This window comes from Leucopleurus acutus (assembly GCF_964270905.1).
Source record: "Leucopleurus acutus genome assembly, chromosome: X".
In the NCBI taxonomy this organism is placed as follows: Eukaryota; Metazoa; Chordata; class Mammalia; order Artiodactyla; family Delphinidae; genus Leucopleurus; species Leucopleurus acutus.
The window spans coordinates 124,296,540-124,306,033 of NC_139148.1; the positions used below are offsets into that span (position 1 = coordinate 124,296,540).

The window sequence follows — 9,494 nt, forward strand, 5'->3', positions numbered from 1 at the left end:
ACTCCCTGCTCCAGTCTTTACACAACTGCAACTTTCTCCCTAAGACCCTGGCAGAGGCGAGGAGAGGCCCTGGGAAAGCGGGTCTGGAGGGAACCGCAACGCTCTGGGCGAAAACCGCAGCTCCCTCTAGAACTACAGTGACTCTTGCCCAGAGCGCCTTCCCGTTATCGAAACACAACCACCTGGACTACTAACAGGAGTGCAAAGAAAGGAGAAAACGGAAGAGAGGGTGGCCCAAAGTCCGCTCTAGTAGATCCAGGCAACGTCATGAAGAATGAAAAGAATCAAACGGAAACAGGGACTGGAATGCTGCGAAGGGCTGGCTCTGGTGAAAGCGTTTGCACTGGTCTCGCCCGGCTCTACATTATATGGAAATACCGTGTTTACCGTCCTCGTAGGAGGTCCTTACAGATCTGCCCGCAAGCTGCGAGGACCGGGCGCTGACTAGTTAAGGGAAGGCAGCCGTCCCGGACCGTGTCCGGCTCGGAGGGCTGGCTGCTTTCACTTGTCCGTAACTTCCACCCTGTGATCATAGTGTACCCTAGCAAACAGTCCTGACCGAGTGCCATCCTATTTCACTTGACCGCGTCCGATCCGCAGCCCCCGGTGGAAGCTGCAGGGACTGGGCAGAGTTCCAGGCGAGGGGGGCCGGGAGGCTTGAGCAGAGCTCCGCGGCGCTGGTCAGAGAAACGGAGCAGCGGCTCCTTTGTGGGCCGGTCCATCCCCCTCCCTGGTGCGCCGCGGGGACATTTGATCTGCGGGGTGATTGATAAGCGCGGGCGAGGGCCCGCCGGCCCGCCCTCCCCTCTCTTTCCTCCTCCCCGCTCCCGCCCTCCTCTCCTCCTCCCTCCCGGATCCCTCCCTCCTTCCTGCCAGAAGCGCTGCCAGGCGGCGAGCCGCTCCAGTGGGGATCTGCCTGCCCTTGGGGGCGCCGCCCGCGCTCGCCCCCGAGCCCTCGCTCCCGGGCCGCGCCGGGCCGAGGCCGCGCAGCCTCCCGCGCCTCCCCGGGTCGCGGATGCCGCGGGCGCCTCTGGGGGAAGCTCCGGGCGGCGCGCTCGCCGGGTAAGTTCTGAGTACTCGGGGGCGCCGCGGCGACGCGGCCGACTAGCTGGCTCCGCGCTGGCCCCTGACTTTCGCGGCCACAGCCCCAGGCGGAGGGAACGGGCGTGGGCAGACGGCGCGATCCGCCAGGGATCGCGCGCGGGCGGCCGCCCCTGACCGCCGCCCCCGTTCCGGCTGTCCGGCCTCGGGACAGTCCGCGCGGGCGTGGTCCGGCTCCGGGCGTCGTGCGGCCCCGCGGCCACCGCTCCCGACGAGGACGCGGCGCCCGGGCCCGGGGGAGAGGGCGGCGCGAGCGGCCGTCGCGGCGGTGTGGGGTGAGGGCAGGGAGAGCTGCGCGAGCGGTCGGTGCATGGGGCCCGGCCACAGGGGACTCGCCCGGCCCCTGGGTCGCCCGGAAGAGCCCTTCGGGAAGGGCTGGGCCAGGGACTCCGGAGCGGGGGCCGAAGGCGGCGGCGGGCGGGCGGTGGAAGCCCCCTCCCCGGGCCGGCCGGGCTCCGTTAACCCCCTCGCAGCCGGGGCGCAGGGGTACTGCCCGCCCGCCCTCACTCGCCGCGCCCGCTGGCGGCCCCGGAGACCCGAGCCCGGTTTCACTCGAGAAGATGCGAGTGAGACCAAGGCGACGGAGTTCGCGTTTCTACCTCCCTCGCCCCCGCGAGGACGGGGAGCGTTTGCCTTATTTTAGCGTCCGCCTCTGCCTCCCGCGGGCTCGGTGTTCACCCGGCACCGTTCCGCCGCCTTAGGAACCCGCTCTCCCCGGCGCGGTGCCGCGGTCGCTCCTCCAGAGACGCGGGGCCAGAGGAAACTTCCTTAAAGTGCTTTATCGGGGTGGAGGCTGATTTGTTCCCAATAACTGTGTTTGGGGAAACGGCTGCGGAAGCTCAGGGACGAGCGGGAGACGCAGGAGTGGTGGGAGGGTCCACCGACCCGTGTCGGCAGCTAACCGCGGAAGGGAGAGCTGCCGCCCCGCCGCGGGGTCCCCAGTGCCGTTACCCCAGCCCTCACCGCTCCGTTTCCCTCACCCCGTAGTATCAAGAATTTCAAGCGCCCCCTCATCTATCTACCCCCACCAATTCCTAATAGGCTCTGTCCTCAAGGAGTATTGACAGAGTCATCAGTGTCTTAAAGGAAATTACGATATTTGAGAACTGAAACTCATATTTGGTATTTCACTTTCAAATACAATTTTTAAAAAAAAAACACATTTAAGTAAAACACCACCACTATTGAAGTTTAGGTAGATAGTTGTCTAATTCACAGTAAGCAGGAGTGAGGTGTTTTTTTGAGAACTGCTGGCCTGGGACTCAGAACTTCTGGGTTCTGTTTCTAATTTTATAGATTCTTGAACTTAAGCAAGTCAGTACTTCCCCTGGTTGAGGAATGTCTTCATCTATAAAATGAATCTGATTTCAAAGGTCTTGTCTAGCTCTCATGTTGGCGTCTACTTAAATGAAATATTAACCTAATTAATAAATGTTTGTTAAATGAACGACTGAATGAATAAACCATATCTCTCTAGGAACTATGTATATTTAATATTTGGAAATATGTAGAAACAAATGCCCCTTTGCTATGAAAGGAAGCTTAATTGTGCTCCCACTGCATCACCCCACTCGCATCTAATGATGCAATTGCCATGGAGGGTGGGAGACCATCGCAGGGCTGCCCCCTCCCCCTCTGTGGACAGTCCCTCTCCCGTTGCCCTTTGGCACAGGGAAGGGAAATTCGAGGGCCCGGAAGGAAAGGTTGTTGCCCAAGGTGAAGCAAGAATTACTGGATGGGGAGGGGCTCATGATGTCTGGCCCGAGGCTCTTCTCCAAAGGAAAAGCAGGGGGAAAGAAGAACGCTCGTGACAAATTGCGGAGGAGAAGGCCAGAGCCACAGGTTGCTTTAGTGCCTAAGTTTATAAACCATGAGAGCCCTTCTTGGGGAGGAAAGAACTTGTATGGGTGGAACAATCCTAGGACCTGAGCTTCCTAGGGAAGGAGGAGGGGAGAAGCAGGGCGCTTTCTGTTCTCCGAAGGCTCAGCTTGCCTATGCGATTGCCCCTCTGCCACACTTGGTGCAGCAATGGGACCCTGTGTCGACTGCGGCAGGCGGGACCAAGAGGCGGGGAGAGCCAACTAAAGTGTCTGGCGGGACTGGCACATCGCTTGGTCATTTCCTCTTCCCATTCTCTTTTCACCCCCTGCTTTTGCTGCCTCATCTCCCCCATGCCCACCAGAGGCAGCGCCTGGCCCTTTCGGGCACCAGCAGACATTCCCATCTTGCAAACGGACTCCAACTGGGAGACTCCTGGGTCCAGGGGACCTTAAGATAATTAAGGAGAAATGAGATACCGAAGGCAAAAACCCAACACCTGGCCATTAATAATCCCGGGGAAAGGTTATCTGAATCCGATTAAATGTCAGAGCTGGGAGGACTCTTATAAGTCCACCCCTTTTGCCCATGGGGGTGGGAAGATCCAGAAACAAGTGACACCTGGCAACAGAGCTGGATCCGAAGCCAGGTCTCCTGAGTCTCAGGCCAGGACTCCTTTCATTCCTCCTCTTTCTCGGGAGCCAGTCTTCCTGCATCTCCGCCTTCTGTTCCCTGGTTCCCTGACCCTGCAGCCTGGAGGGCTCAGCACCCTTTCCTGGGCTCCTACTCCCAGCTGAAGCTCAGCCTGGCAGTGCCTGTCTGACACCCACTTCTCTTCTCCTTCCTTCAGGCAAAAAGCACACGTTTAAACCTCATTATCTGGCTAAGTATAAACCTCAGGGGGAGAAGGGTTTTGTTGTTGTTTATGTCAGTCTATAAGCTAACGTTGAGCTGGCTTTCAGATTCCTGGCAAATATCTGGCCAGTCACCACCCAGAAAGTAATTCTCTCAGCACTGAAACAAAGCTCTGTATGTAAAGCATAGATCCCCCAAAAGAACTCCTCGCCCTCCCACACAGACACACCGGTGCACACACACCCCACTCTCCACACCAAGAGCATGTGAGCTAGGAGTTTGGCAGGCGGGCCCCAGTCCTGTAGCAAAGAGACACATCTACACACACACATCCCTTACTCGGAAGGATCTGGACCCCTGCTCGAGAATCTGGAATGAGACACCCCCGCGCACACACACACACACACACACACACACACACACACACTGGCCCGCTGGAAGAGCCAGGAGGGAGGGGCGGGTGGAAGAAACCACTCGGAGGAGCCAGAGGAGTCCCGGCGGTGCCCCTCCTGGAGAACCCCCTCTCCAGGAGCTCGCCAGCCACTCGCCGCCCGCCGGGCTGGAGGTGGAGTAGTTCAGAAGCAACTGACGCAGCCGGGATTTGAGCTTTGCAAAGCCACTCGCAGGGAAGGGAAGCATCTGCCCCTCCCTCCCCCACTGCGCGCCCTCGATCCCCAGCCTGCCCCCTCCCCCCGTGACGTCACCCCAGCCCGGTCCCGCGGAACCTGCAAAGCCTCTCAAATTCAAACTGCCGGGCGCACTGGTGCCCCTGCCGCCGGATTGGAAGTGCGCGCCCAGTCTCGGTCGTCTCCGCCGCCCGCCGCCCCAGCCGGCAGGCTTCGCGACCTCCCTGCTCAGTCGAACCCCCGGATCCCCGTGGGCTCAGCTTCCCGCCGCTCCAACCCTCCTCTTCTTCTCTTGCCGCCTGCCGGATTCCTAATCAGTGCGCACCCCCCAGCAAAATTTAATCCACCGACAGAAAGCAGGGCATCCTTCCGTAAGCGGCGTCTCCTTTTACCTTGCTCTCCCTCTCTTTCCGAAGATGCTAAACTACCGGCGGACTGCAGAGGAGAGGGGTCCCGTCTTCTCCTGATGTGTGAGTAACCCCCACCGCGCGCTGTCTTTGCTCTTCCACCCTCTCCCTTCCCCCGCCGCCAGTCCCCTGATTTTCCCACCCCCTTTTTGCGCAGTTAAAAAAAAAAAAAGTAAAGCAATTTCTGCTGGGAGCCCAGGACGGGCTAGCCGCCCGAGATCTCTTCAAGATACCCCAGGGGAGGAGGAGGAGGAGATGGGCTGGATTTAGTAGGACAACTCGGTTACTAATGACTCCGCGGCTGGCTGCGACCCGCCGGGAAATCAGGTGCAAGCGTGTGTTCCGGGACGCGTGTGTGGGTGGGCTGCGGGGGAGGGGAGAAGAGCAGAAAGCGCTTTGAAAAACGCAGTGATTTCATTCTGCCGTGCTGTCCACTCCCCGCATTCTTCCTCCGTCCCACTCCGCCCCCTCGCTTTGCCATTTTAATCGGGCTTCCGTGTTTCTTTCTCCCCCGCATCCCGCTCTCTCCTGCCCCCCTCCCCAAGTTTTGCCTGTAGGTACCTGAGCTGACACCGACGGTGCCTAAAGATGCTGAGCGGCGTTTGGTTCCTCAGTGTGTTAACCGTGGCCGGGATCTTACAGACCGAGAGTCGCAAAACTGCCAAAGACATTTGCAAGATCCGCTGCCTGTGCGAAGAGAAGGAAAACGTACTGAATATTAACTGCGAAAACAAAGGATTTACAACTGTCAGCCTGCTCCAGCCCCCCCAGTATCGAATCTATCAGCTTTTCCTCAATGGCAACCTCCTGACGAGACTGTACCCCAACGAGTTCGTCAATTACTCCAACGCGGTTACTCTCCACCTGGGTAACAACGGGCTGCAGGAGATCCGAACCGGGGCGTTCAGCGGCCTGAAAACCCTCAAGAGGCTGCACCTCAACAACAACAAGCTCGAAGTACTGAGGGAGGACACCTTCCTGGGCCTCGAGAGCCTCGAGTACCTCCAGGCCGACTACAATTACATCAGTGCCATCGAGGCGGGGGCCTTCAGCAAACTGAACAAGCTCAAAGTGCTCATCCTGAATGACAACCTTCTGCTGTCTCTGCCCAGCAATGTGTTCCGCTTCGTCCTGCTGACCCACTTAGACCTGCGAGGGAACCGGCTGAAAGTGATGCCTTTTGCCGGCGTCCTGGAGCATATCGGAGGCATCATGGAGATTCAGCTGGAGGAAAACCCGTGGAATTGCACTTGTGACTTACTTCCTCTCAAGGCTTGGCTGGACACCATAACTGTTTTTGTGGGGGAGATTGTCTGTGAAACTCCCTTCAGATTGCATGGGAAAGACGTGACCCAGCTGACCAGGCAAGACCTCTGTCCCAGAAAAAGTACCGGTGACTCCGGTCAGAGGGGCGGCCACGCTGACACACATGTCCAAAGGCTGTCACCTACAATGAATCCGGCTCTCAACCCAACCAGGGCTGCAAAAGCGAGCCGGCCACCCAAAATGAGAAATCGCCCAACTCCCCGGGTCACAGTGTCGAAAGACAGGCAGAGCTTTGGACCCATCATGGTGTACCAGACCAAGTCCCCGGTGCCCCTCACCTGCCCCAGTAGCTGTGTCTGCACCTCTCAGAGTTCAGACAACGGTCTAAATGTCAACTGCCAAGAAAGGAAGTTCACTAATATCTCCGACCTGCAGCCTAAACCTACCAGTCCAAAGAAACTCTACCTAACAGGGAACTATCTTCAAACTGTCTATAAGAACGACCTCTTAGAATACAGTTCTTTGGATCTATTGCATTTAGGAAACAATAGGATTGCAGTCATTCAGGAAGGTGCCTTCACAAACCTGACCAGTTTACGCAGACTTTATCTGAATGGCAATTACCTTGAAGTGCTATATCCGGCTATGTTTGATGGACTGCAGAGCTTGCAGTATCTCTATTTAGAGTATAATGTCATTAAGGAAATTAAGCCGCTGACCTTTGATGCTTTGATTAACCTACAGCTACTGTTTCTGAATAACAACCTGCTGCGGTCCTTACCTGATAATATATTTGGGGGCACGGCCCTCACCAGGCTGAATCTGAGAAACAACCATTTTTCTCACCTGCCTGTGAAAGGGGTTCTGGATCAGCTTCCGGCTTTTATCCAGATAGATCTGCAAGAGAACCCGTGGGACTGCACCTGTGACATCATGGGACTAAAGGACTGGACAGAGCATGCCAACTCCCCTGTCATCATCAATGAGGTGACCTGTGAATCTCCCGCTAAGCACGCTGGGGAGATCCTGAAGTTTCTGGGCAGGGAGGCTATTTGTCCAGACGGTCCAAACTTGTCAGATGGAACCATTTTGTCAATGAATCACAACACAGACACACCTCGCTCACTTAGTGTGTCTCCCAGTTCCTATCCTGAACTACACACTGAAGTTCCACTTTCTGTCTTAATTTTAGGATTGCTGGTTGTCTTTATCTTATCTGTCTGCTTTGGGGCTGGCCTATTCGTCTTTGTCCTGAAACGCCGAAAGGGAGTGCCAAGTGTTCCCAGGAGTGCCAACAACTTAGATGTAAGTTCCTTCCAGTTACAGTATGGGTCTTATAACACTGAGACTCAGGATAAAGCAGACGGCCACGTCTATAACTACATCCCCCCACCTGTGGGTCAGATGTGCCAAAACCCCATCTACATGCAGAAGGAAGGAGACCCAGTGGCCTATTACCGAAACCTGCAAGAATTCAGTTACAGCAACCTGGAGGAGAAGAAAGAAGAGCCAGCCACACTTGCTTACACTATAAGTGCCACCGAGTTGCTAGAAAAGCAAGCCACCCCAAGAGAGCCCGAGCTGCTGTATCAGAATATCGCTGAGCGCGTCAAGGAACTCCCCAGTGCAGGACTCGTCCACTATAACTTTTGTACCTTACCTAAAAGGCAGTTCGCCCCTTCGTATGAATCTCGACGCCAAAACCAAGACAGAATCAATAAAACCGTTTTATATGGAACTCCCAGGAAATGCTTTGTGGGGCAGTCAAAACCAGACCACCCTTTACTGCAAGCTAAGCCGCAATCAGAACCAGACTACCTCGAAGTTCTGGAAAAACAAACTGCAATCAGTCAGCTGTGAAGGGAAATCATTTACAACCCTCTGGCATCAAAGGATGCTGCTCCAAACTGTTGGAAGCACTGCATTTGCTTTCGTGTGTGTTTGTGTTCTCCCTTTCCCAGCCTCAATGGGGGACTTTGAAGATGTTTCGGGGATGGGGTGAAGCAATGATACTGCTTTTTCAAGTTTTCCTTTAAATTATTTCTCTCTTGCTCTCCTCCCTCCCCCACCTTTTTTTTCCTTCTCTCCTTAGGAATCATCATTGAACATGAATGTTTCTACAGTGCATTTTTTTCATATATTTTGTTTATGGTTTTGTTTCCTTTTTCTTCTTTTATTTTTCCAGTGTGGGAATGGGAAGAGGAGATTATAGTGAATGAAGAAAGAGTAAGCAAACTTTTCAAATGAAAATGGATATTTAGTGTATTTTGTAGAAGATCTCCAAAGATCTTTTGAGACTATAAATTCTTTTGTAAATAATGATATATGGTATTTCCGTCTTCAGTTACCAAGCATAGTCACTAGGCATCACTTCTTTGTGTTAAAGTGCCTTTGCACTTTAAGTACATTACTTAAATGTTGCTTTTAGCTTTGATAAATTGAACATATTTTAATGTGTTGTATTTTTAAAATTAAAAACACTGTAAAATAGATTGAAATGTCAGCTATATTAAGTCAACGTACAGTTTGCTTGAGTTATAGAAACCGACCTGTCATCAAATGATTCTAGTTCTAGGACTTTATAGATTTAACTGTAAAATATTTCCTTTCCTTTGGGTTTGTTCTAAGTGATTTAATTTAAGTCAACTAAGGGGACTTAACAGTGGACTAGAGGTAATAAAATGCCTCAGTTGGGATTAGTAATTCATTAATAAAATATATTTAACCCAATATCAGAGTGAATTGAACAATTAATGCCCTTCCGTAAATCGTTATTTTACACTAACATGGTCAGTGTTTTAGATTATTTTCCTAATTAAGAGTACATTACACAACTTGTAATATATTTTTTCTGCATTAGATATTTTTATATATTTAAATGAGAGTCTGTATTTCTAACTTTTTAATTGAAATTAGTATTTTTTCTGCCTATTGAAACATTTTCTATAAACACACACCAGTAGAGGCCGCCACACACCTCATTTAATAAAGACATATGAGCCATTACATACCTTGAAGGAAGACTTCAAAGGTGAGATTAAGACTTCCCAAGTAAGTTCTTTGCAAATTCAAGGCAGCAGAGACAAATGTATACGTTAGTTTCTGTTTCTTTTAGGATTAAAGGTTAGACTCAGAATCCTTCTCAATGTTCACATTTTCAGAGAAAGCAGCGTTTTCTTCTTGAGCTTATGGAAGCGTTAACAGGGTGCTATCAAATGATGTACTCTTTGCATCTCCAACCTGATTAATAAGTACCTAAACCAAGAAAGTAGGCATCCTTTTTTTCCTGCCTTCTTTAGGCAAGGGTTACTTGAATTTTTCCTTGTCAGCTTCAGCAAGCTTTTGGTTTTGGTCTTAGCATTAAAATGATTTTAACTAACCAAGTCTACATAGCATTCATGAAGCCTTATTAGCCTGTAAA

General features: G+C 52.7%; 1 protein-coding gene across 1 annotated transcript; it reads left to right on the forward strand.

Moving 5' to 3' along the window:
• Positions 1–5,395: 5,395 nt before the first annotated feature.
• Positions 5,396–7,933, forward strand: SLITRK2 (SLIT and NTRK like family member 2; the record flags this gene model as incomplete). The annotated part of the gene is made up of 1 exon (XM_082864046.1): positions 5,396–7,933. The coding sequence occupies one exon, from the start codon at positions 5,396–5,398 to the stop codon at positions 7,931–7,933; it is 2,538 nt and encodes an 845-aa protein (XP_082720172.1).
• Positions 7,934–9,494: the final 1,561 nt, after the last annotated feature.